The 27,189-nt window shown below is 41.0% G+C and overlaps 1 protein-coding gene across 1 annotated transcript in view; it reads left to right on the top strand.

Annotated features, from left to right (window-relative positions):
* The first annotated feature begins 3,120 nt into the window (after positions 1–3,120).
* PPP1R12A (protein phosphatase 1 regulatory subunit 12A) overlaps positions 3,121–27,189 on the top strand; it is a 113,325-nt gene continuing 89,256 nt past the window's right edge. Inside the window, 2 exon segments of the mRNA XM_036400331.2 lie at positions 3,121–3,286; positions 3,288–3,446. Of these exon segments, the coding sequence (XP_036256224.1) occupies positions 3,209–3,286; positions 3,288–3,446 (237 nt within the window). The 5' untranslated portion in view covers positions 3,121–3,208.

The following is a 27,189-nucleotide window of genomic DNA, read 5'->3' as shown; positions in this document are numbered from 1 at the left end:
ATTTAACACTCCATGCTTAGATAATGGGACAATAATTTCATATTTCTACCAAAATTATTATTGGTATTTACATATGTTTATCTCAATTAGTATGGAATTAGAAGCTGTAGACTGTCTCATCTTCTCTCAGCTACACTGATTTTACAATGAAATGGAATGACATTAGACATGGGGTAGAATGGCATAACAATGGGGTAAAGAATATGGCCCAACATGGCTTTGCTATTGAAATTACAAACATTTATGGGAGATATGAGATAGGAAAAAATTAGAAATTAAAAATATTATTAGAAGTAGTATTATTATTCCCTTCTTGAAGAGTGAACACATGCAGAGATTAACTAGTTTACATGAATGACAGCTCTACTTTTTGCTTAAGGAAGACCATATGCTTTGCTAGATTTAAGTACTATGTATAATTTCCAGCAGAGCACACAACTCTCTCCAAAAGACATTTATATTCAATATATATGGAATATGTGAGTTTCAGCTGACTGTACAAATGAATAATATCTTGCCTGTAGTGTCTGCAAAACCCCTCAAACATAACTCCCAACCATGAGGTGCAATCCAAAAAATTAAAAAGTCAAGGAAAATAATGTCAAAAATGTGGAACATACAAATAGCTGCAGTGCATGGAAAAATATTTGCTGAAGTTCTCTGAAAAGCTGGAGCTGAATCAGTGAAAAAACTTTCCTGAAAGAAGAATAAAAGGAAAGTATGAGACCTGTTTTTTAAAACCAAACTAACTGCATGATATTTAAGAACAAAACTGAGCTGTAGAACCTCTGCATTTCACTAACAAGCCAAGAAGAGCAAGTTGGAGTTAAAAGAGGATCCATGACCAGAAAGAAAAAGCTGAGCTGGAAAATTGAAATCAAGCAGAGGGTATTGGAACTCTAATGAAAACTCAGAAACTTGCTCCATGACATTGAAATTCCTGAGAGAGTGCATTTTGAACATGTGCCTATCCATTTGCCTAGAATTACTTTGTTGCTAATAAAGCACTCTATTTACATGTTGTGTGCTGAAATCAAGCATTCTTCAGATATGAGGTTTCTTGAAGAGTCAAATTTTCAGACAGCCAACTGAGAGAGCAGCAGCATGATGGGGAGGTGACTTTAAAATATCTGAGACATTTGGGGCAGGGGAACGTGGCTTTTATCTTGCATTACCTTTTTCCAGGTTATAGTTTCCAAGTCCTTAAGAAATGGCACTGGATTGAGAGTCTGTCCTCAGGGGAGTTTGCCCACAAGGACAAGACCACAGCAGGAGGCTGGAACCTGCACAAATTCCCTCCTTAGACATGAGTCGGGTGCTGCAGCCAAGCTCCCAGCCATGTTGTCCATGCCATGCTGATGGTACCAGTGCAATGCCAAAGCACAGCTAAATCACTCGTGGGAGTAATAAACACTGCAAAGACCGGCTTTGAGTTGTGCTTTGCAGTCAGCCATATTTTCAAACCCAGGAATCTAACATGTACCCCTGGATAGTCACACAGGCTGCCAACGGGAAGGTATAAATTAGGTGCCAGGTAATCTTTCATCCACCTACTTCGACTGCAAATCTTTCTCTGGCAAATCTTTCATCTTGACAACCAGATGTTGTCTTTTGTTCTCAATCACATTACGCCTGCAAACTGTCAGTGCATGTATCTCATGCACTGCTGTATGAGTAAGTCTGATGGATATTATGCAAATATCTCCAGATGAAAATCTGTTCCGAAAGACCTTAAGAACAGCACGTTGCTGCAGGTACCTTGCAACTACTACTTCTTGTGAAATGTCAGACATCTTTATCAATATAAATGGAAATAAGAGCCTGAGCTGGCTGCACGATTGCCCACCATAAGAAGGAGAGATTGCAATTAGAAAAATCATGCAAAATTTGAAGTGTATGAGGTTTGATGACCCTCTCAAACTATACTTTGTTTCCTATAATTAGTTGAAAATAAAACTTATTTTCCTGTAAGTTCAAAACCACATTTTATCCCCAGAGATTATTCCATTTAAAGCAAAATACATATTGCTTTTAGCTAAAAAAAACAGGCTGTGCATAGAAAAAACTTTATTATCTGTTATAGCTTGGTTTCTAGAAGTTGCAACTCTGAACAAAAATGTTTTAGTCTTCGTATCTTCAAATGCTGCGTGGTTTGTAACTATTTGTTTTCTCCCAAGAGAAAGGATGGCTGTGCTACTCCTGGGTTTTGACATCATGGAAGTGAACTGTAAGTGAAACGGACAATAAGCACAGGGCTTTGTCCATTGCCATGTTGAATGACAGAATCATGGAATGTTATGGCGTTGGAATGGATCTTAAAAGTCATCTAATCCCAATCCCCTGCCATGGGCAGTGACACTTCCCTCTAGACCAGGTTGGTCAACGCCTTACCCAAACTGGCTTTGATCTCTGCAGGGGCTGGGGCATCCACAACCTCACTGGGCAGCCTGTTCCAGTGTCTCACCACAATAAAGAATTTTTTGCAAAAATATCTAGTGTAATTTGTACCCATTACTCCTTGTTCAATCACTACAGCTCCTTACAAGGAGTCCACCTCCAGCTTCCCTGGGGCCTCCTGAAGTGTAGAAGCAAATGGTAGTTGGTGCTTTCGTACATCAAGCTGGTCTGAGGTGGTCCTGTCTAACCTCCCAAAACAAAGGACCCTCAAGCAGGTTGCTCCATTTATTTCCTCTTTTCCAGTCAAGTGGCTGCATGTGCCCCGTTTGCGAGCGCAGGCGGAAACACCGACCTCGCCGCAGGTGACAGAAGTCGCGGGTGGGAATGGCCAGCGCCTTCAGCGAAGGGGACAGGAGGCGGGGCTGCACTCCCACCTCCCACTCCCCCCTCACAACTCCCAACTCCCCCTCTCAACTCACAACTCCCCCCTCTCAACTCACAACTCCCAACTCCTCCTCACAATTCACAACTCCCCCTCTCAATTCCCAACTTCCACTCTCCCCTCACAACTCCCATTCCCAGCTCCCACTCCCCTCTCGGTTTGGCCCGGCCCAGCCCCGCTGCCCGCCCCCCAGCAATCTCGCGGGATTATGCTAATGAGCACCACCGCCCCGCCTCGCCCCTCCCCACCCGCCCTGCGCCCTCCCTGGGCGGGTGAGCGCGCGCGGCCGCGGTGCGCTGTGGGATAGTGGCGGTATAAAGTGTGTACGCTCCGCGCGGCCGTGGCTGAGGGGGCCGGCGCGAGCGGGGTATGAAGATGGCGGACGCCAAGCAGAAGCGGAACGAGCAGCTGAAGCGCTGGATCGGCTCCGAGACCGACCTGGAGCCGCCCTGTGGTCAAGCGCAAGAAGACCAAGGTGAAGTTCGACGACGGCGCCGTCTTCTTGGCCGCCTGTTCCAGCGGAGATACCGAGGAGGTGCTGCGATTGCTAGAGCGGGGCGCCGACATCAACTACGCCAATGTGGACGGGCTCACCGCTCTCCACCAGGTCGGTGCTGGGCCGATCGAGGGACCCCTTGCCGGACTGGGGCGGAGGGGGGGCGAGGCCGCCCGAGTGCCCCCCCCCCCCCCTCCCCCCCCCAGAGGAGGAGGTGGAGGAGGAAGGGGCCGGAGGCGGCTGCGCTCCCTCCGCTGGGGGGTGTCGGGGCGGGGAGGTGGCGGCAGGGTCAGCCTGGGACCGGCCGGGGGCCGCGGGCCGAGCCCCGGGCCGGCGGGGCTGCAGGGGCGGGAGGCTGCACCCTCTCCCCGCGAGCAGGGCGTCGGAAGGGGCGGATGGGCCTCTCCTGCGGCGGGAAGGAGGTGCCGCTGACCCTCTTTCGTTTTACCCTTTTGGCAGCGCTTCCCTCGGAGGGCTGGGGGGAGCGGGCCCTGCCCCGTGTGGGCTGAGGGGGCCGGAGGCAGGTGCCCCCCGGCGTGGGAGGGTGACCGCAGGTGAGAAGGAGCGGGCCGCCCTCGAGGGGCGCTTCTGCCGCTGCCCCTTGCCCGGGATCCCGGTAGTAGTTCCCTGCTTCCCTCGGATCCCCGGTTCCGCAGTAGTTTAGCCGATTAAAGCCCGCTCCTGTGTGCGGGCGGCCGCGTTGAGAGACGGATCATCTATTTCTCTCCGGTTTCTAGGGGAAACCAGTGTTTTGTTCATTATATAGAAACGCGTATCAGGAAGGGGCTGCTTGTTTTCGTTACCGATGGCTCCCGCCGCAGTATGAAAGCTTAACTTCAAGGGGAGCGGGGATCTTAATTTTTTTTTTCGTGCGTTGGAAAGTAATAAAAAACCCAATCCATATTGCTTTGTTCTGGTGTGGGTATGTGGGAGGGGTGTTGGTGCCGAGGGAGGTAACTTTCACTTGGGCCGGGGGGGGGGGGGAATGGACGGGAAACTGGCTGTGAAGTTTCCTCAAAATGGATGCTTTGTGCATGTTGAACTTCATAGCAGTCTGATTGGAATCTCAAAACGTTAGCCAAATAAGGAAAGGCTGTGGCAATCCGGAGATAATGCGGGTTTGCCTGAATAGTTTTTTTCTCTAGAAGGCCAAAAGCTTCCACACAATATTGGATTCACTGAATATCTGGAAAACAAAAAAATATCTCTGACAGGCTAGCTTCTTGTTCTTAAGTTTAGAAGTTGTTTAGTAGTTAAAAAAAAAATCTCAATGGTTATGTGTTGTAGGTTGATCAAGTAGAAATCTTCCCAAAATGGTTAGGTGAGGTGGTTTCTTACATTGAAAAAAAAATGAGATGGTGAATTTGTTTTCTTCATCCTATATAGGTTTTTCAAGGATGTGAGGCTTTAGAAATTCATAAACTGCCTTGCAGAACTGGATAGAATCCCCTCTTGAGCATGGGATATAAAATTATATGACTCTTTGCTCTGTTTGCTTTGTCTGAGTTGTCACTTGCTCCCCTGTATAGGGTGTTGGTTTACTTTCAGTTGTGAACTGAACTGGAAGAATGAGTGTGTGTTGTGGTTAAGCCTGTCAGCGTGTTACTGCAGCACGGTTACCTGACTGCAGGCTAGCCTGTCACTTTGCTGTAAGGTTTTCTGTATTTATCCCCCTCTAATCAAGTTATGGTCGGGTCATGCTTCCAGGGAGCTCTGTATGAGAAGCCATACCTTAACTGGTTAGATCCTTGGGTCTGCAAGTTGCTGCACTCCAGCCATTGGTAGGGAAGGATGACGTTTAGTTTAACTCTATTGTTAGAATGAGAGATGGCATTCTTGCCTTCTGATGTCCAGAAGGCATTTTCAAAATGTCTGTGATACTGTATACAAGAAAGCTTTCATCAGGGTAATTCTGAGCATATTCTCCCCCTTTTTAGTACATTGTAGTCAGCTTTCAGTTTGGAAGGGCAAAGTCTAAGGGAACAGAGGTAAAGATTGACATCACTGCTAAAATTCTTGCTCACGCTCCTCCTTCCCCCTCCCCTCCTTTAGTGATACCAAAAGACCTTTTCTGATTTTATGATACTGAAAGTAAATAAGATCAGTTGTGAAGTTATAATCCTCTTGAGGCGGTACAGTAAGTGGAGGTTACCTGTTGCTTTAAAAAAAACATAAAGCAGATCCATGCCTGTGACGTCTCTGAATGGTTTCACTTCATTATTAACACAAAATCATATTTTCTTCTAATATGCCATATAAAAGGTGCAAATCACACATGATGCAGTCTGTAGCATGAATTAATTTCATCAATTTTGGCTGCAGCGTGAAAAAAGCTGTATCTGTTCTCAAAGGAAGGTCTTCAAAAACTTGTCATTCTTCCTGACACTTTTGACTGACTGATGGTAATTGTGTTCAAGTCCATATTATTGTGTTTAAGATTGCTGTGGAGTGCTGTTGCTTTGTGGTTCTTTGGTTTGTTGGGGTTTTTTCTGTTTTGTGTTGTCTGTCAGATCCCATGTAGAAGACACTGCTCTTCAGAGAAATAAATTTATCTCAGCGACGGTAAAATTACTGTAGTTTTTTGGGTTGTATCTGTTTGTCCTCCATCAATTTATTTTTTCCAGTTATTGAGACCAAATGCATATATTTGAAAAAGTGATAGAATTAAATGTTATATGTTATATTACATATAATATAATGTTATAATGTAATATTTAGCCTTTGGTTTTCCTGCTACATGTGGCAGTTATAGGAAGAGACTTCAGCTTTGTTTTATTTTTCACAGCCCAGGTAGTTGGAAATGCTGAGGGGGAAGTACCATTAATTCTGAAATTCTGGTGAACTTCAGATCTGGTCTTTAATGGAGCATCAAGCTTTGTTGCTGAAGCCATTAGCTAAGCTTTTCTCTGAGTGGGGTAGAGTGCCATCACCATCAGAGAGCTGCCTGTAGAATTGTTTCTCTTCATGCATATGGGAAGGAAAACAATTACTTGACTTGGTAGCTGAGAGGAGGAAAGCAGGGAGGATATATATATAGGTACTTGCTGCAGCCCTTGACACTGCCAGTGAGCAGATTTTGTTTTATATCTGCACGTGCATGAATGAGTGGACTTGAGTGCATCATATCTGAGGACAGATGAATTAAATTCTTTGGTATCTTGCAGAAAAGGAAAAATTGTCAGTAGGTTATGGTTATTATTCCTCTATAGAATTTTGAGTTCAAAGCTCGCTTTAAGAACTTGCTCTGCACGAGTCCTCAGGTTAGGCCTTCAGCACAAAGGACAAAACTGTTATGTACTGTTTTCCTATCTGTGAGGTATATGTGCAGTGTAGGATATTGCAGCAGGATACTGTGTTGTGCTGCATGATCTGCATTATATACATATTGTGTGTATGTATCTGTAAGACCAGAAAACTTGTAAATGAGAACTTTAAATTTACAATCAGATGTCAATGCCATTACTCCAGTGGAGGTGGGAGTTTTGAATGTTGCCGTCTCAGACAGCTGTTATGCAGGATGAGCTCTAATTTGAAGTGCAGCTTTTTAATCTGCCTTAACAATGGAATGTAAGGGGAACTTGGGAAAAGAAAGAAGCTCAAAGGTGAGCTGTGACCTTGCAGATTATTTGTGTCTCCAGAGTGGGGGGGGGAGGGGGGGGGGTAGAAGTGGCATATTCCAAAATAATCTTAAGAAGAGGCTATATAATATTTTCAATAAAACCTGATCTTGTCTTAGGCAGACATACGTCTTCAGAGTGGGATTCAGTTCTCTCGTCCCGAAAGCTCAACGCCTATCATTCCTCAGAGTTTGGACTCTCTTCTGCTTTCCTTGGCTTTCATGAAAGAGAATTTAGTTCACTAGCTCTGACTGGAATTTATTGCTTAAATGGCTGAAAGTAGTTTGTCTAGAAGTTACATAGAGCTTTGTACAGGAAAGTGGAGCCCACCCTTTCTGGACAGCACTACAGAAAGGCTACATGTAGTGGTGAGGGACCACGATGTGGCCAGTTTCCTGGAAGGCTGGATTTCCTGTGCACATTGCTCCCCTGGGAATATCGGATGTGCAGTGTGGAGTACCTGCACACACCTCAGCACTGGCTGAGATTAGGCTGTGGTTAGGTATCACAATTTATGCATCCTGCTTTTTGACTGCCCTTTTTCTCTGAGGCTGCTCAGACCTAGGAGATGGTAACCTTGTTTTTGGCCTCATTCTCTCTGGGTGAGGAAGGTGAGTGCTGTAGCCTGATTCCACCACATAGCATGGAAAGAGCATGTCCTGCTGTGCTGCTCTTACCTGTTCTGGGGAGGGTACTGCTTTTGAGGTAAGGGAAATTGTCTTGGCTGTTTGTGCATGGGGATCATTGTGTAACCACAGGGGATGTTGTTGGAAGGCCCCAGCTCCTGTTGAAGGATTCATGTTGTCTTTTTTGTCTGTGACAACTACAGTTTAATTAAACAAAACTCCTCAAAGGCTATCTCTCTGTATCAAATTGTGATTTTTCGCAGTTCTTTAGGTGCTCATTTGAATGTGAAGGTGAGACTGTTTTACCAACATTATAGTTACATGCTAGTTTGCAGATAGGACAGTATGCAGTGATAAATAGAAATTTTGATTTGGTCCCACTGTTGTAGGACTGTGCTGTGTTTATCCCTGAATACTAATTAAGATTGTGTGTTTCACAGAATGTTTGCTTACTCTTTCTGATTAAGGACAGTTATTGCTGTCATTTCATTTGGGTTCTATGAGATTTATTTCTTAGATAAGAAGTACCTTCCTTTGCAGGAGTTTTTGCAACTGTTTATGTGAAAAGTTCTGTCAGGGCTTCTGGTGGCATTTTCTTAGTACCTGATATGGTAACGAGTGTGGATACCTTTGGCACCAACTGTGTTCTTGGTACAACACCCTTTCAGACTGCAGCCAGTGATGCAAAAGGAACATAAAATCTACCAGCACTGGGTCCCTTTGCCTTAGAATTTGATAGAGGGCGTTAGGGCTGCACTGTCCGTATTCCTTCTGATGAATGGTAGCACAGGTCACGTGTTTGAGCTGGGGCTGCAGCACATCAAGCTGTAAGGGCAAAGACCAGGTTGCCAGTCTTAAATATCTAGAGTGTTTGCATCATAGCAGCAGCACCCAACATCCAAGGGTAAGGAAGTTATGGAAATAGCTCAAAGCTATCCTAGTAACCTCCTGGCTATGACTTCTACCATTACTCTTTCAGAGAATGAAAATACTGGTGCATATGGTAAACTTGTTAACTTTTCGAAACTGTTGAGTAGGAGGACTTCATTTCGTACTGAAAGGTTGGTACTTAGTTACAAAACTGATGTTGAAGTCTTGCTGTTTGGATAGGAACCAACCTGCTAATCACCAAACCTCCTAATGCTCTCATTGTGGATGTTCTGCCACTGAGAATTTTGGGGTAATTTGTTCAGCTTGTTTTATTACTCTTTTATCGTGGCTTTTTTTTTTCCCTATTTATCTATGCTACAAGATAAACAGAGAAAATGAGTCCAGGAATAAATGTAATGTTGACTTCACTCAGTGATCAGACTACAGAGGCATATTTGTTTAAATTCTCTTTTGTGATTGGTTCTTGTGTGGGCCACAGATCTTTCTCTCTGTAGTTACAGTAGCTAGGTTCAGATGGTACAGTAAGTACTTGTTAACTTCCTACTGATGTTGTCATCCAAGATTTTAATTTTTTTTTTTTACTCGTTGAAAGGGAGGCAAGAAGAGGGGGAAAAAGGTGTGATTTTCCATAACATACTGTGAGTGTAATAGTGGATATTTAAATACTGTATTCAAAAAATTGTGTTCTCCTTGGTATTTTATGAAAGAAATGAGTAACAATCTCTTTACCTTTTTAGGTTTATTATTTCTGTCAAGTCTGAACCTGTGATTTCTATGTATTTTCATTGCTATGGATATTTCTTGTTCACAAACAGAATAACCCAAGTGAATTCTAGCATATAGAAATTACTTAAAGTATTTAAAGCCAGTTTTCATGTTAGTGTAACTGACAGGTTGCTTAAACTTGGTAGTCATGGAGGAAGAGTTCTGCATTCCAATGTAAGGATGCATTCTTCTGGTAGGAGTTTAGTATTTACTGAAGCTAATGTTCAAGGACAATTTCTGTTGGTCTCTAGATATGAATTTCACTGTAGCATTAATGCTGCTTTTACAGTACAGCTTTGTCTGTGGTTTTCTATGTGTTCTAGTATATTTTTGGTATTATTAGAACACTTTCTCATGATAGGTCATCAAAAAGCAGCTTGTAAGAGTAGATGAGGTGTGCTTTTGTATGTATGAATAAAATGGATATGAACATACTTGATTTAAGGCCTTTATGATTTTGACATTGTAGTAGCAAGAATGCTGTTTTACTAAATTACTGAATTTCAGTTGTTAGCTAAATCTGAGGCTAGGAGACAGAAGCAGTCAGTATAAATCACTAGTAGATTTACCCCTCTGGAGGGATCTGTATTCCAGGCTTAACAATATATGCTATGTTGTAGTTGGAACAGATGGTTTGACAGGCTCTTGTGCAGTTCTTTACTTGTTTATCCCTTTGCTCATGCTCTCAGTTGCTCCCTTTCTCAAAGTTATTACTCAGGCTAGTAAGACACTTAGTGCAATCCTCTCAAAAACTGAGAGCCAGCAAATTGGTTGTCTCTGTCAGTGTAATTGTGTTTCCTGAGGCTGGACTCATAGCATGTGGAATTGAGGAACATGACCTGTTTTAGCACATACTGATGTTTTATCCAAGGACACGTCCAGATGGGTTAGGCTTAGATGAACTAATATGCTCTGAACGCAGTGTGGAGGTAGTTTTGAAATTGTGGCACGAGTACAACACCTTTCTGGGATTCTTGCAGCCAAGAATCTGTAAGTTACATCTTATTACTTCTGTATTGTAGTATAAATATAGATCATACCAAGTGAGATATGCAGCATATGAGGGCATTTGCCCAACAAATGTTTTGTCGATGCCCAAGAGTATATTTTTCTTCATTGATCTTGACAACCGTAAAATGCAAACTGGAATGCAGTTGTAAGGCAGTGGAGCCATCCCTAAGCTGGTCGGCCTCTGATGCTGCTGGATGGGTGGAGACATTCCAAGCTCCTTTACTTTCCTATATGCATTCCTGAAATGACAGTCAATGGAAAGCGTGGCATAAGAGTAGCAGCATTCCTCAGCTGTTTCCTTTCCAGTAATTTCAAGTCTGTAAGACAATACAAGAAGGCAAAAGATGATTCGCAGTACTTGGTGGGGGGAAGCATTGTTGAATTTTTTTTAATGCATTGTTTTGACAAGACTTGGTACCCAGCTCTTGTGTTTCAGTTATTGAGCACTGAATCAGCCACTGTGCTTATCCTGGAAACTGAATCTTTGCTGGCTCATTAACGAAACCAAAATTAGAGCAATATGATGGAGTCCTTGAACAAGACAGTTTCCCATTTATGCCTGAGTGGTGTTAGCACTTACCCCATTAACAATATATTTGTTAGGCTAATGGCTTCTAAAGGTCTGTTAAACAGAGAGAAGTATGGAGTTGGCTTTAAGAAGAGGGTGAAGCCTCTGAGAATCAAATGTAGCCTCATTTTGGGCCTCCACACAGAAGTAGGTTTATTTTCAAGATGGCAAATAAATAGCTCCTATACTGCTGTAGTTTCTGAATGCTTAAATGCTTGATCTATAACTAGCACATGACCATTGATTCTGATACTAAATTATCTGTAAGCTATTGTTAGAAATGGTTGTAGCCCTAAAACATTCAAAAGGGCCATGTCTCTCACTGATTTTTTTTAATTATTTTTAGTTCGTTCTGAAATATGCTTTAATTGATTTTCTCATGTTATGATTGTAGTTCAGGGTCTTGAGTTGGGACTGACAGCTTGCTTTGATGTGATCAGTTAGCCAGCCAGTGGTGATTATTAGACAAGTTTTAGTTCTAGGGTGATTATTTAGTTTTGGAGCTTGTTTTACTGCCCTGACTGTGAAGCTAGAAGAGTAACAGGAGTAATCTATATAGATACACTTCTTGAGTATTTGAGGTTTCTTGTACATCAGAGAATTACTTGCAAGTGTTAGCTTTGTGTTGTGGATCTGATAGATATATCTATATAGATAGATAGACATATCTCTTGTTTTTTCAATTTCCTAGGGTTTTCTTTTTTTTTGTTCTTTCACTGAAGGACTGAGGTGAATGTTAACATGAAACCTGTTTGTTAGTAATTCTAACAAATCTCCAATCTTATAGGATGAACTTGCCTTACTAGCTTTTCTTAAAATTCACACTTGAAGCAGGTATAGGTATTTATATTGGGCAAAATAATATCTTCATCTGGTAACCAAGGTGAACGACATCTGACAGGCGTGTACACTGTATGTGTGTGGTCAGTGCTGCCTTCTGAAGCAGTTCACTTGGATGAAGCTTTCACTGAGGAGCTGCATTCCTCTGTCAAAGCTGGGATCCTTGTGGGCCCCTTTTGAAACTGGAATACCATCTCAGACTTTGAAACTTTCAGCTTACAAATATCCTGAAATTTGCTTTAGTGCTCTTGACTGAAAACCTACACTTTTCTACTGAAGTGGAAAAGTTGTTATTTTAAGGATGCAAAGCATGTTGTCCCAAGTTTTAACAAAAGTGTTGTTGCTTGCAATGCTCTTTAACTTGTTTTTCTAATCTGTTATTTGGAAATGTTTTTAAACATGGTGCTTTAACCTTCTGAAAATTTGGGCAAAATGAATTACCTTAGGTTTTATCCAAAATGAAGGCTGAAAATTGGGGTGCCAACATTGTGTCTGCAGGTCAAATGTGGACTCCTGATAAGTAATAATCTCATTGTTATCCACTCATATAAAACAATGTCTCTAGAAAGCTTGCCAAACTTCCCAATTTCCCGCCACTTTTATTCAGCTACTGTAGCAAATTGAATTATTTTAGGTCCTATTTTTTTGAGGAGCCTGCACTTGATCTCGTCAGTAGAAAATAAAAGTTTAGTGCTTACCTCTGAAAGAAGAATTTTTGTGTCATGTCAGTTTCTTGGTTTCTGAGTATAACAGAGCAGAGGGGGTGAGTTGTGCTGTCAGTGGGTTTTTGTTTATGAACCTCACTGGACATGGCTTTTTGGTCACTCATTGTCTCCTTCCTTGCAGACAGCCTAGCCTGCTAGCACATGCTTGGCTCTCTGTGCCTGTGTTTGTATGTGTTTAATAGCGATAGTGAATGCTAATGCTTGTGTGTCACAGTGCTTATCTGGTGTTTGTGCACTTAGGAAGAGAAACCGCTTTCCTGCATCTCTGCAGACAGTGACTTAACAGGTCTAGTGTCTCTTGTGCTTAGCACTTCCAATAGACTTACTCAGTATTGAAGGCGGACTTTGGCCGGATCTATCAAATATGACTCCTAAGAAAGCTCATGAAGTTACTGTAGAAACAAATCTTATCTGTAGCTCTAGGTAAATACAGCACTGGTGATTCACATATTACCAGTTTTAGGGAAAACGGGGAACAACTTGATGTCAATTATATGTTCTATAAAGTGTTTTATCGCTTACCCATGTGGGATCTGGGGGTGGGAGAGCTCTTTCTCAGTTGTTTTCTCAGCAGTTGAGGAGGTTGCTGTACTCTGTAATAGTAAAAAACGTGTCAATTGTATTATATTAAATAGCATTTGCAAGCTCAAGTAGCTGTTAAGATGTGACTGCTGGAGATGAGCACTATTAGAATTTTTTCTGCAAGAAGCCTAATTTTGTGAGAATCGCTGTACCTGTGAACAAAGTGTCATAACTTTCTGGAGCCTAATCATTAGTAGGTTCTATGGCACAAGGAACAGGGAAACAAGAGTTTTTCTGGATGTGTATGGAGCAGTTCCCAAGGGAAGATAACAGCTTCAGTTTGAATTACAAAGACTTTGCAAGAGCTAGGAAAGCTACTTGTGATTATTAAGATGTCAGGTTTCAAAAGCTGTTGCTGCAGTTATGGTTTGGCATCCTTTTTTAGGCTAGGACACCTGCCGTGTCAGGTGCATATGCTGGATGAAAACATAAAACCAAGAAAGCTCTGGCATAGAAAAGCTTGCATTATAGTAGTCCTATTGAAAATAATTTTCCTTCAAGTTTGTTTTAAAGATTTTTGTTACGACTTCTTGTGTGTATTGGGGATTTTTTTTTTTTTTTGGTTTCCAAAACACAATATATAAATAAAAGCACCACTAAAAGTTGAAGGCAGGCAAACTGTGGGGATTCAAATAAAAGACCAAATAGGACTTAAAAGTAACTTTCTGTTAAGAAACCTTGGCATCAGAGCCATATCTTCTTCAGTGACATCATTTATCATCAACTACACAGAGATATGACTGTAGTGTTTGCTTTAAGAGCTGATAAGTAATTTCCCCCTTCTGGGAGATCCTCCAAGGGCTTTGTATCTCAATAGTTTCTTACCTGCACATATTTTAACAAGTACTTTGTCTTTTCAAGACAAGCTCTCATGACCACATTTGAAAGACTTTGTTCTTTCATTTCTTGTAGGAGTTTGGACCCTTTTAATTTTTTCTCTGTAATTATCTAATTTTATTTTATATTGCCAAGTTAAATGACTTAAATATGGGAGAATTTTTGTGGTGCTTTTTTCTCCTGTTCATTTTGCCTTGTCGTTTTTCGCTGCTGATAATGTATTTGATAACGTGCTTTGAATTCTATTACTTGAAGGGTGCTTATGCAGAATTTAAACAATTAACAGCCTAAGTCAACTGATTGGACTGCTTCATTGCAGCTTAGCTGCAAATATTACTTGGATTTTAAACTTTTAGGTCAGAATCCTCACTTTTTAAAACAAAAATGGCTTAAAATCTGGCTTCAGCTGTTCTGCTGTTGAGCTCATAGTAAGCTGTAAAGCTGAGGAGTGTCCTTTAACTACGAGTGACATCACTCACTGTTTATCAATACACTTCTGTACTTACCTTTTGCAGCTGTGATTCATGAGACCCATATTACTCCATGCAGTTGCATAAGTTTCTCTTTTTAAGAAGTTCTGTGACCTAGATGAAAGTGGTCATTGGGAAACTCAGGGTAAAAAACAATCTTCTGATCCTAAGATAGAACAGTGATAGAGATAGGAATTTTTTTAATCCAGGTAAATTGCCCCCCCTTTCTCTTTTTATGTCCTCCTGTCTCTTTGGTCTACTCGTATTACAGAACCTGGATTTTTGACAATCAAATCCATCTGCCTTGTAGCTTTTATTAAATAAGAAGCACTGGTTGGTTATTGGTGCTTTTAGAGTTATAAAAGCAGTCTTCAAATTCAAGTCTTAATCTGTGGAGACCTTAACAAGGTGCTGGTGTTTACAGAAATACGATCTGTGCCCTGCTTTGATTTCTTTCTCCAAGAAAGGTCTGATGATGGTTGGTTCCTTTAGTACTATCGGCAACCATTGAGACACATGGTATTTACGTGTCTGCTTTTCCTCCTCCTTGTTAGGTTACCTACGATGACTCTCCATACTCCCAGACCCATGAGTGCACTATAAATTTCTCTCTCTGGCATGTTTTAACTTTGTTTAATTGCAGAATACACGGAATTGTTCCTGTAAAGCCAAATATGTAAATCAAAGGTTTCCATATACTTTGGCTTTTGTCAGCCTCAGAGTGTAGATTGTGAAATGCTTCTGGCACTTCTGATGACTCTTGATTCACTGAGAATATTATGACTCTGTTAAGGTATTTATCTCCTTAATCCCAATTATTTTTCATGTAATCATAGAGTATTAAGGGTTGGAAAGGACCTTAAAGATTATCTAATCCCAGCCAAACCCCTGCCATGGGCAGTGACACCTCCTGCTAGATCAGGTTGGTCAAAGCCTTACTAAAACTGGCTTTGAACACGGTCAGGGCTGGGTCATCCACAACCTCCCTGGGCAGCCTGTTCCAGTGTCTCACCACACTCACAGTAAAAAAAATTCTTTAAACATCTAGTCTAAATTTCCTATCTTTCTATTTGTATCCATTACTCCTATTTCTATCACTACAGTTCCTGACAGAAAGTCCTTTTCCAGCTTCCCAGTAGGCCCACCTCAGGTACTGGAAGATTGCTGTAGGGTCTCCATGCAGCCTTTCCTTCTCTGGGCTTAACAGCCCTGATTCTCGCAACCTGGTCTGCCAGGGATGTGCTCCAGACCTCTTACCAACTTTGTGGTTCTCCTCTGGGCTTACTCCAACACTTTCATGCCCTTACCTTGAAAGCATCAAAACTGTACACACCACTCCAGGTGGGGTCTCACAAGAGCAGAGGAGAGGGGGAGAATCTCCTCCCTTGACCTGCTGACCACACTCCTTTTGACACAGCCCAGGGAATGGTTTGCCTTCTGCGCTGTGATCTCGTGCTGACAATTCATGCTGAGTTTTTCATCAAACTTCACTCCAATTCCTTTTCCACAGAGCTGTTCTCAGTCATCTCTCTGCCCAACCTGTAGGTGTGTCAGGGTGAAGTCCAGTTTTAGTAATGCTCTGTCTTTAGAAGTGGCATATAAGAATCTTTCTTAAAATCTTAGGTTAAGATGCACTACGTCCAGTTTAGGCACAGTGAGGTGGTGGGGGGTTCTGCAGTCTTCTTGCTTTCTGCATGTAGGACTTCAAGTTCTAGACAGTGCAGTGGTTTGAATTTTATCAGTTGGTGGAACCTGACTCTATGATAACAAATGCTTGGAAAGACGTTATTAGTCATTGTAGTCAATATCGTAGAAAGTTGTCAATTTCTTAGAGGATAAATATGATTCTCTCCTTTCCCAAAACACTGAATGCATCCAAAAGCAATACTGTTGCCAGTTTAGCAGAGAATGAGGAGTGGAGGGAAGTTCTTCCTAATATATGATCACAGAATCAACTAGGTTGGAAAAGACCTTTGAGGTCCAGTCCAACCTATGACCTTAAAACCACCTTGTCACCTAGACCATGGCACTAAGTGCCACATCTAGTTGTTCCTTAAACACCTCCAGAGATGGTGACTCCACCACCTCTCTGGGCAGCCCATTCCAATGCCCAGTGACCCTTTCTGTGAGCAATTTCTTCTTCATGTCCAACCTAAACCTCAGCTGGTGCAGCTTGACTCTGTGTGCTCTTGTCCTGTAGCTGGTTGTCTGGGAGAAGAGACCGACGCCCCACCTGGCTACAGCCTCCATTCAGGGAGATGCAGAGAGTGATTGGGTCTCCCCTGAGCCTTTTCTCCAGGCTAAACATCCCCAGCTCCTGCAGCTGCTCCTCACTGGGCTGGTGTTCCACACCCTTCACCAGCCTCATTGCCCTTCTCTGGACACGCTCCAGCATCTCAACACCCTTCCTAAACTGAGGAGTCCAGCCCTGGACACGGCACTCAAGGTGCAGCCTCACCAGTGCTGAGTACCAGGGAGCAATCGCTGCCCTGGCCCTGCTGGCCACACTGTTCCTGATACAGGCCAGGATGCCACGGCCACCTGGGCACGCTGCTGGCTCACGTTCAGCTGCTGTTAATCAGCACCCCCAGGTCCCCTTCTGCCTGGGCACTGTCCAGCCATCCTGTCTCCAGCCTGCAGTGCCACATGGGATTGTTGTGGCCAAAGTACAGGACATGGCGCTTGGTCTTGTTGAACCTCGTATCATTGGATTCATTCCGTGGATCCAGCCTGTCTGGGGCCTTCTGCAGAGCCCTCCTACCCTCCAGCAGATCAACACACACCCTCAGCTTGGTGCTGTCTGTGAATTTCCTAATGGTAGACTCAATCCCCTCATCCCAGTCATCAGTAAAGATACTAAACAGGACTGTGCCCAAAGCTGCTTATGGGGGATGCCACCAGGGAACATCCACCAGCTGGATGCTGCACCATTCACCACCACTTGTTGGGTCCAGCCATCCAGCCAGCTGTGAACCCAGTAAAGGGTGCACTTGTCCAAGCCATGGGCTGCCTGCCAGCTTTTCCAGGAGTGTGGTGTAGGAGGTGGTGTAGCAGATAAGTAGCAGAGTGATGGGGTCTTCTGGAATAAGTAGGGGAAGGTAATGTGTCTACCCCATTCTCTGCAAGGGGGATGGAGGGAATGACGGTAGCCTTTAATTTGAAAATTACACTGGGCACAGTGTATAAACTGAAAAATACAGCAGGGCTGTAATGTACTGGCTGAATGGACTGGTCTGTCTTGATAAGAGAATCTTCCCTTTAGCCAGCAAGGGGTGAGTTTCTACAATTGAGTAAGTGGTGTGGCTGCTTTGCTGTCTTGGATTTGAATGTGTACTCTGAGATTTGTTTAATGTGAGACTTTTGAGTTGCCATCAAGTGTACCCCTTTGTCTCTGTCACAGGCAATGTCCAGAAAAGCAAGAATCAAGGGGAAGTGCTGCATCTCATCGAAATAGTGCAAAAGATCTGATTGAGCTGGTTATGGTAAAGGCTGTAGGACTTGCAGTATTCAGGAAAGCTTCCTGGAAACCTCTTGCTGAAGGTGGTATAGTTACAAGCAGCTGTAGTCAAAAAAAGGTGCATTTTTGCAACAGGAATAGGTATTATTTATGGGCAAGTATCAGGGGGTTATAGATTAGAGCAACCTCATAAGAAGGGCTTTGTTTGTCTACTTGGCTTTAGAAGTATTGCGATCTCAGAGTTTCGTATCTATTTCACTTAAACAGCTTTTCATTTCTCCCCCCTGGAGTTGCAGCCTGTTTTTAAAACAGGCTGCTGTGATGGCTATTGTCTAACTCGATATACTTTTCTCCCCTCCCACTTCAAGTGTAATTATATTTTATGGCTAATAATTCTTAACATTGAGTGGCTTTTCTTTGCAGCTATTAAGAGGCGTCTTCATGTCACATAGTTTCTGTTGATTCTTGTGATGTCCCCTGCGTTCAGGATTGAATAGGCAGGTGTGCTCTAAAATCATCAGATGTATAGAAGTGATGCAATTAATCTGCAATATTACCATGTCTTCATACTGTTTTTAGAGTTTACAGTTACTACAGTTCCTGTATGGGTAGAACAGGTGCTTAGCTGATTGACAGTGCTCTTCAGCCATAAAACAACAAGCTACAATTTTGGCTTTAAATCTCTGAATCCTTGATGCAATAAACTTTTGCAGCATTCTTTTTGAGCTTGGGAATTGAAGCCAATGTCAGTAATTTTTTTTCTTTTCTTTTAGAAGAATGTTCAAATTGACAAGCTTTAACTTTCAAGTGTCTACTTTAGTGTTAGTGTCGGGTTTGACCTGTAATTTCATTGTAAGTTTCACATACAATTAAATAATTCTGAATTTTCTGTATTGCCATAATTCTTTCCTGTATTTTGCCAGTAGTCGTGACAACTTGTACTTCCACTAAGCACCATAAATCACTGATCCTTTTTTTCCCCTGATTTCCTGCAAAGGACTCTGGGGAAGGAGAAGAATGGATGTTGTGTATTTGCTAATTGGTAAATGTATGAGTTGTACATGCTGCTGAATTAGGAGATCGAGAAATCTTTGGATGCATGAAGCCAAAATCCTGGCTCTCCATCACTGTGATATGGGGTTATTTAGTTTGCAATTTCATCCAGCATTTGAGCTAAAACTGCTAGACATAGGTATTAAATTCTCCACTAGCAGTTGAATCTCAGGAGTAATGTTCAGGGCAACTTTTGCCTCAGTTGATGAAGTTCTAGTAAACTTGCTTTGATGAACTTAGATTTTATTTTGTGCATGTACTGGCACAGGCAGCTCCTTCAGCTTGTAACCAACTGTGATGTGTAATCAAGTATAGCCAGATTGCTCTGACCTCCTGCAAGCTGGTCTCCTAAAATGGAAATTATCCATTTTGCAGATGGAAATTGGAGCCAAGCAGCTGTGAATTCCAGGAGACAAATACTGAAGCAAACTCGTAACTTTGGTCTTCTGTTCAAAAACCAAATGACAGTTGAGCCTTGCATTTGCCACTTGCTTTCAATCTTTTTCCAGGAAGTCGGGAAGTATTTGTATGAAGGCACTGCTTACTAGACAAAGTTTTTTGTTTCTTTTTTCACATAAGTATTTTCTTTGTAATACTTACTTTCCCTAACTTCCTCTCCTAAAAGAACAAATTCTTGCTATTCCCCAACCTTCACTTCAATGGCTGCTGTTTTAGGGAGTTAGTGATTATTTGCACTGAATCAGCTTTTACTGATTGAATGGCAGGAAACCAGGATAGGTTGAGAAATAAGTACATTTTCATGCAGCAGTGATGCTGATCACCTGCAGTTGTAGAGGCTGGTGTGGAATTGCTTAGCTATAAAGCCTACTGAATGTAGAAATGACAAATTATATGGGTTACAAGGACACTTCCATGAATCTGTGGCTCAGAATTAAATGTACTGCCTAGATGAAAGATCTACTGTTTCATCCTTAGTTTAGCTTTGGAAATTGAAGACGAAAACTGGGTGAAATTGTATTAATTGCTAGTGTTCTGTGCTGTTCCCAGGGGGCTACTTATTTAAACCTATAAAACCATCATTTAACTGTTGTAGAAATTTTTAGTCTGTGTGAAAGCTTGCTGCATATTTTAGGTTTTTGTGGAGGCTTGCAACTAGCACTACTTCAAGTTTAGTTTTTGACAAAAATCTGACTTGTAGGCAGAAGCAAAGCTGGCAATATATGCAGGCAAACCACAAACAGTTCTGCTAACATTCCTGTAACCCCATTCCCAAGGGTCCTACTGGAAGAAGAATTATAATATATAATTCTACTTCCTACTGGAAGAAGAATTATATATATATAAACTGGAAGAAAAATTATGCAGCCTCCTTAATCTGTGTTCCTGGTAGCCATACTGAAGCTTTGCCTTTAAAGAAGAAAGGCTTTTGTGGTTATACCCTAAGGCTGCAAAAAAACCCAACTAATGCATTGAAAGGTGAAAAATCATAAGGATCTTTCCCAATAAGAATTTTTTTTTGTGGTAAGTGCATTTTGGGTGATCATTAAGAAGGTGAAAGACAAAATAGAGCTGTGGTTTGTTAAAAATGATGTAAAAGAGAAAGAAAAACACAAAACACGCACAAAACTTCTACTGGTCCTTGAAAACAAAAAACTGCTATTGCAGTTTTACAGCCTTTCTGATTTAGCTCTCAAGTGGTAGATGCTGTGAGCATGGTACTACTTTCTGTTATGAGGTGGGCTGTATTTAAAGTATATAAAGTTATCTTTAGATGCTGGTTGTTGAGTGTCTGGTGGAAGGGGTAGATACTTCTGCCACTGGTGTATCTGGGGGATATTTGCTTAGCCTTTGTCTGCTTACTTTTAGGTGAAATAAAAATGAGGGATTTTCTTCTACTTTAAAGACTCTTTTTTTTTAATCTGAGTTGTGAGGCTTTTGATTTTTATGGTCTGAGGAATTCTGACGTCCTCAAATCCTTGGCTGTTGAAAGCAAGTGCATAACTAGAGATTTTTTGGTAGACAACTATAGTAAGCATCCTATCTTCTGTTTCTTGCTGTATTCTGGTGCCTTACTTTTTTTCTGTTCCCAAAGTTACCAGAAGGAATAAAATTATTTTTGCTTTACACATCTTTTTCCTATGTGCGTTTAGCCAGCAGTTTCAGAATGCTGTTTGATAGCATGTAGTGTGGTCCTGGTTTAGTCAGTCCAAGCAAGGAATTTCTCTCCAGTCTAAATGCAAGCATACAGGCTTGAGTCTGCTGAACAGGGATGTCTTTGCTCAATCTATTCCTGGATCTCAGCGCTTACTTTTTTTGGCAGGTAGGTAGGCATGTGTTGTAATCTTTCCACCTACTGCAAAGTTAGTCTGGACAGAAGTGTGGTCTTAATTCCTGAAAAGCATGGCATAGGAAGCAGAGAAATGAGTGGAAAAGAGGAATTGTTGTGGCATACCAAGCAGAAAAGGTTTGTTACAAAAAGAGTACAAGGTTTTTAATTGCTGGACGGGCTTTGTTCCATAAAGCAGAAATGTAAAATGCAGTTGTTAACTTTAGTGCTGTGTAAGTAAGCAAATGTTTACTTAATACATGGGTTATCTTACATTTCTAGAGATTGCCTTATGTTGTCTTTTGACTTTTTTTTTTAATGACATGTGAACAGGTGACTGAGAGGTGCCAGAGTGTACTGGCTTGATGAGAAATAAGTTTCAACAGAAGGTATTTTTGGGTGTGGCTTGTTTGTTTGTTTAAATGAAAGTATGATTTAGATTGTCTGCTTTGAATTGGATACAGAAACACAGATGCCCAATATAGTTCTTCAAGAGTATTGTTTGGGGAGATCAGGACTTTTGCTGGTGTCCTAACTAATGCTTGTCTGTCTGGTTTTCTTGTTTTGGCTTTTTTTTTTTTTCCCCTTTTTGGAGACACTGCTGGCTTTTTCTACACTCCAGTAGCTTTTTGGCTACTGAAGCAGAAATCTCTTGCAGAAAACCTGAATTACTCCACAGATGTGGATGTAGATCTTTCTTGAGATCCTGGTCTGATTAGAGCTCTTAGTTGCTACAGAAATACAGGAATTTATGTGGTAACTACTGTATTCAATGGCTTTTCTCTCATAATGGGCCTGACATAGAGACACAGCAGAAATTCCTAATGAAACAGTGGCTTCACTCGTGCTAGGCTTTGTGTAGGCCTCTGAAGACATCGTTCCTGCTCTGCAGTGCATCGTAGTGGAAGATGTGTATGAAGTTTGGGGAGGAAGAGCACCATCAAATACACAGAAATATGCTTGCTTGCATTTTAATGTTTGATTCTTTTTGAAGAAAATTTTTAACTTATTATACCATTCTGTCAAACACAGATTGTACTATATTTGTATCTGTAACTGATCAATCAGTAATTGAGGGGCACTATAGTAGTACTGGGGGGATTCTTGACACTTCTGGGCTGTTTGGTGTTTGTTTTGTGGTGCTTTGGGGTTTTTTTTAACTTACCTTATTTAGTTGTGTAGACATAATTATTCAGTTTCCTTAGGGTAACTTTAACCTGTAAACATTTTGGCATTTTTTGGAAACAGAAATGCTGTCATGTGAAATTATCTGATCTTGCAAATTGTATTTTTTTTTTGTAATAATGTCTTCACACATGTAATGTAATAGCTATTAAATAAAAGAAATGCTGTCTTGCTGTTCAAACATTTTATTTCTAACATGACAGAGAGGATCTCTCAACAGTCTCTGATTTTTATTAAGTTTTCATTTAGAGAAAGCTGAGATCCTAAAGTAATAAACTAAAACTACACAATTGGTTACCTTCTTGCATATGAGATGGTATAAGTTTAGATCTCTACTGGTAAAAAAATCGAAAGGTTGGGTCTCTAAAATCAATCCAAACGGTGATAACTGTTGTTATGTACTTGAGGGCAAAGAAGGAATGGGTTAAATTTTGTATACTGATATTAAAGTAGTTGAAAGATTTTTTTGAAAATAAATGGGCTGTAACTCTTGCTTCAAGCTCATTTGAATTGTTAATTTCAGCCAATTTTATCTTGCTTTAACTATAGTTCTGTAGTTGTGGTGTTCTGAACATGCTTAGACTTAAAGCATCCAACAAAAACAAAGTAGCTTGCTTGCAGTAATGGAAAAAATGACTCAGTCCAAGTTGAGAACAGAAATTAGCTAAAAGGCAAACAGTAATTCTTAAAACAGAAGCTAAGTTTAAGCACTTCATAAACGACATTTAGGATCATCCTGTACTTCTGGTTTTCCAGTTACATGAGTGCTTCAGTCGTAGTGTTCGTGTGCTACTTCCAGTAAAATTTCCTGGTTTTGCCAAGTAGATTTCATACTTTGGTGTGCTAGGATGGGTCTGCTACTAGCTTAGCTCAAGAACCATGAGACAACACAGTACAGTCATCTGAGATTAAGGTACTGTTTAACTGAGGAAACTCATGCTGCTCACTTATACACGACACCTGAAGAATAAGGGTGGTGTCAGTTTGCTTGAATTCTGCCAATAGCTGTGTGCTTCTTGGGAGTCATGAGGAGATTGCTGGTGACACAAGGGCCATCAGCTGTTCAGCTTCTCTGGTGCTAGTGTGCATGCCAGAGTTCTGAGATGTAGATCAATTCGCAAATGAAAGAAATAAGCCATTTCCTTATGAGCAAGACAAATACTGTATTGCAGTTCCACATTTAACCTTCATTTAGACCTCATATCTTCAGTTCAAGACCTTAAGTACAGGGTAATTTTGAATATTAAGCATTAATAGAGAAGATTGCTGTAATTAGGGAGTCATTACTTCATAGTTGAATGAAGCTAGCTCATAGATGTCTCATACAAAGAATGATATTAATCAAATCAACAGTAAGGTCCTTCTTTCCTTGGATTCTTGTTGAATTTAAGCTCTTCTAGCTATATATTTGCCCATGCTAGAACTAGTAAATAGAATATTCTTTCTAAACTGCATAGTCATATTCTGCAGTGTGATATTCTTGCTAGGCCTGTAGTTAGACATGTATAGGTACCTACCAAAGCAGTACTTGGAACTTGCGTTGTGATGCACAGTTGCAATTGGGTAGACATTTATTTTAGAGATACTTCTTTTGTTACCTCAGTGCTCTCTAAATAAGTGTATAAATAACATGGCAGGAATTAACTCCTGATTTTATGACATCCAAATTAGCTCCAAATTACAGAAAGCTGGCTTTATTGTCAGGTTTCTCAGGGGGAAGTGAAAATTAAACACAGAATCACTTCTTTTTTCAAGGTGACGATTCTGAGTTTTCCTTTTTTTACCTTCCCACATCCAGTCCTTGCTGCTGGCTCTTGCATGAATGCTATCTCCATTATGCAGATGGCTTAAGACATGAGCATGCTGTAGACTTCTTCCCTAGATAGCATTAGCTTCCCAAATAAGAATGGGAAAGTTCTGGAACAAGGGCTTTGGTGTACCTTTATAGGCACTGGCACATTTCAGTCCAACAGTTTTCTGATCTCATTGTTAGGCTCCACAGACACCTGAACACAGCAGTTTAAAGCATAAGGAAAATTACCACCATGAGCCCCTTTTTTGTTGTTTTTGATAACATCAATTCATGTTACACTTGAACTTTTTCACCAACTACTGTTGATCACTTTTAAGAACATTATGAATCAATGCCTGACACCTTAATCTGAAAACCTCAATTTTCAATGCTTGTGTAAGAAACAGTAATTAATTTCTTTGTAAGTCTTTATACAGCTCTACTATAGAAGTAGTGAGAAACAAACTCAAGAATTGGATCTTGCTTCTACTCCTGGAAACACTTAAGCTTCTGTAAATACCACAACTTCAGTAGAATTATCTGTAAGGCTTGCAGATTTGTGGCCAAACTCTACAGCCCTTAGTGTACTTGGAGCATCCTCTTTTAGTGCTCAAGTTGAAAATGCTATCTTCTAGGTTCTCCACAACTATAGCTATAACTTTAACTCATCTTTCTAGATTTTCCCTTCTCTATAACAATAAACAACTCATATCCAAGCACAGGGTTTGCATCTGTTTTAGCTAAATGAGTTGCTTAGTAAAAGGAACTATCTATGGTAATACCTAAACCTGTTTTACAGCAGTACTTATCAAAGTACTTTTTCTGGTCTGTTAGATAATTATATGCTCTGCTTTTGGAATAGTGTGGTTAGATGCAAACCCTAGAGCAGCAAGATGGTGTAAGTGTATTTTGTGTCACCATTGTTTTTGCTTGCCATCTTCATGTGGGACAGCTCAGCTCAGTTTTATTCAGCTTGGTTAATGATCTTATCCATTCATAAATGTGTGGGTGTCCTGTTGTTTTCGTTAAGGCTGCGGGAATTAATTCTCATAACAATCTTAAACCTTTTTCTTCTGAAACTCGATATGTATGTTGATTTTAGTGCACATATATACATATTTTATTGATGAGTATATCAATAAAATGATATTGTACAAAGATACAAAGAACAGCTGCAAAGTTACTGGAAGTTTCTTGACTAGAAAGTGACTTTATTTGGATTCAGGTAGTCTGGATCTGAACTTCTTCACTTTGAACTCAAAAAGTGAGTGGTGCATTCTGGCCACATATCTTCTTTCACCACTATCCTCTGCACTTGAGATGCAATTTTGTGTCTAAAATGAGGGTGAGCACTGCCCCAACATGTGTTCAAGGTCAGCTGTTTGTAGGTTTTCAAAGAATGCTTTACCTTTGTGATCTTACTAGGCTTAAAACTTCAAAATCACATATTAAAACTTTTGATTTTCCCTGACCTGAATTTCCATTTTTTTCCTAAATGGTCGTGAAGACTGGTGGGGCTGAATTTTGTTGATCATCAGTTACCACCTCTTCTCACTATTCCTGGGCAGCAGGAGTGGAATGAGGAAAGGGGAAGATATGAACTGATTCTAAAATTTTTAGGTAATGACTGCTAGTGACTGGATAAGAGGGCCCAGAGCAACTGCGCAGCATCAACTCCTGTTTGTGTAGAGCCCCACGTCTTGTGCACTGCAGCTTAAGTTGTTTAATTGCAAAGTATGCGACCCTTTTAGCAACTTGTTCTGTCTCAGACATTAGTGATTTCCATGGGAAGAAAGCAAACTATAGCTGAGACTAACGTGGAAAGGCAAAAACTCGCCCTCTTGTTTCCTTCTCCCTCTTGCTCCCTAGCGTGTTACAGAGGAGTGCTTGTGATATTCATGTCTGCAGCATGCTATAGTCGTGTTGTCTTTTGCCTAACCTAATTCAATCTAATGAGTAAGTCCTCAGCAGAGCAGTAGTAGTAGGTATTTACTGTGCCATTCCTAAAGCCAGGAGTGTTAACGCTGTATTTATTGCTTCAGTTTTACTCAGTGCTTTATATTTAGTGCAGGACTGATAAGGAGTGAATTTGAATCTAGAAATGTATCAATACAGTCCTTTCAAACCAAACCTCAGCATCCCAGCTGAGACATCCCACAGAGGCAGTCTCTGCCCTTAAAGGTTTCTTCTAAGGAGAGCCCACATATGTGGCTTTTTGAGTCTAAGACCTTGTAAAATGTGCTTTTAGCAAGTTGATACCCTGCAGAGCAAACATGTATTTGTAGCTACTCTGAAGTTATCTGAAGTAGCTTGGTATAAAATGGCACATATTTCTGAACTAAGCATGCATTTACTTTAGATAGGGGTATATAGATATTGTGAACTACGTGCTGTTGTTATTATAGACTAAATGCCTACTTAAGCACAAGTAGGCAGCTCCTGTGCCTTCCCATATCCTGTTGACAGCTCCTGTACATTCCCATACCCATTGACTCTTGTGTAGGGAAGTTTAATTTGTTGACTTGGCAAGTCAGTGTGGTAGATGAGCTTGCAGTTGGACAGCAGTAACTTCTAAAATACTGATACAAGAACATTGAGCCATCCATTAAATTGCTGCTTAGGTCCACCCAGTGGCATGATGGTGAGAACTAGTCTTAGCTCTCCTCTGTGGATAAAATTACATAAATCTACAGCTTCTTAAGGAGTGTTTTTAATCCGGGGGAATGTTAGCCAAATGAATTCCAAACTTGAGTAGAGATGGCTCCTGATTCACAGTCTGGCATATAGGCTTCAAATGGGTTTAGCCTCAGGGTCAAATTTAAGATCAGACTAAAGTTTCATCTTTTACACAAAGGTAGTGGTAATTTTTTTGTATTTTTACCATGGTCACATATGTACTCAGTTTCTATAATAAAACTAGTTCTGGGTCTTGTTTGGCTACACACTGCTTAGTTCTTCTGCTTTGTTTTTTGTTAGTGTCTTTGTTAGATGGAGTATATTTGCTGAGGTGCAAAAAGGCAGCTAGGTCTGGCAGCAGCTAACATTTACTGGAAGGAATAGTTCTGTTCAGATTGTGTTAATCTACAAGCACATTTTTTTGTCCTTAGGAGTCAATAGGCTATTGAAGAATTACATTCTAGTCCTACCT

This window comes from Molothrus ater, chromosome 5, assembly GCF_012460135.2.
Source record: "Molothrus ater isolate BHLD 08-10-18 breed brown headed cowbird chromosome 5, BPBGC_Mater_1.1, whole genome shotgun sequence".
Classification (NCBI taxonomy): Eukaryota; Metazoa; Chordata; class Aves; order Passeriformes; family Icteridae; genus Molothrus; species Molothrus ater.
This window is presented reverse-complemented; position numbering and strand designations above follow the sequence as displayed.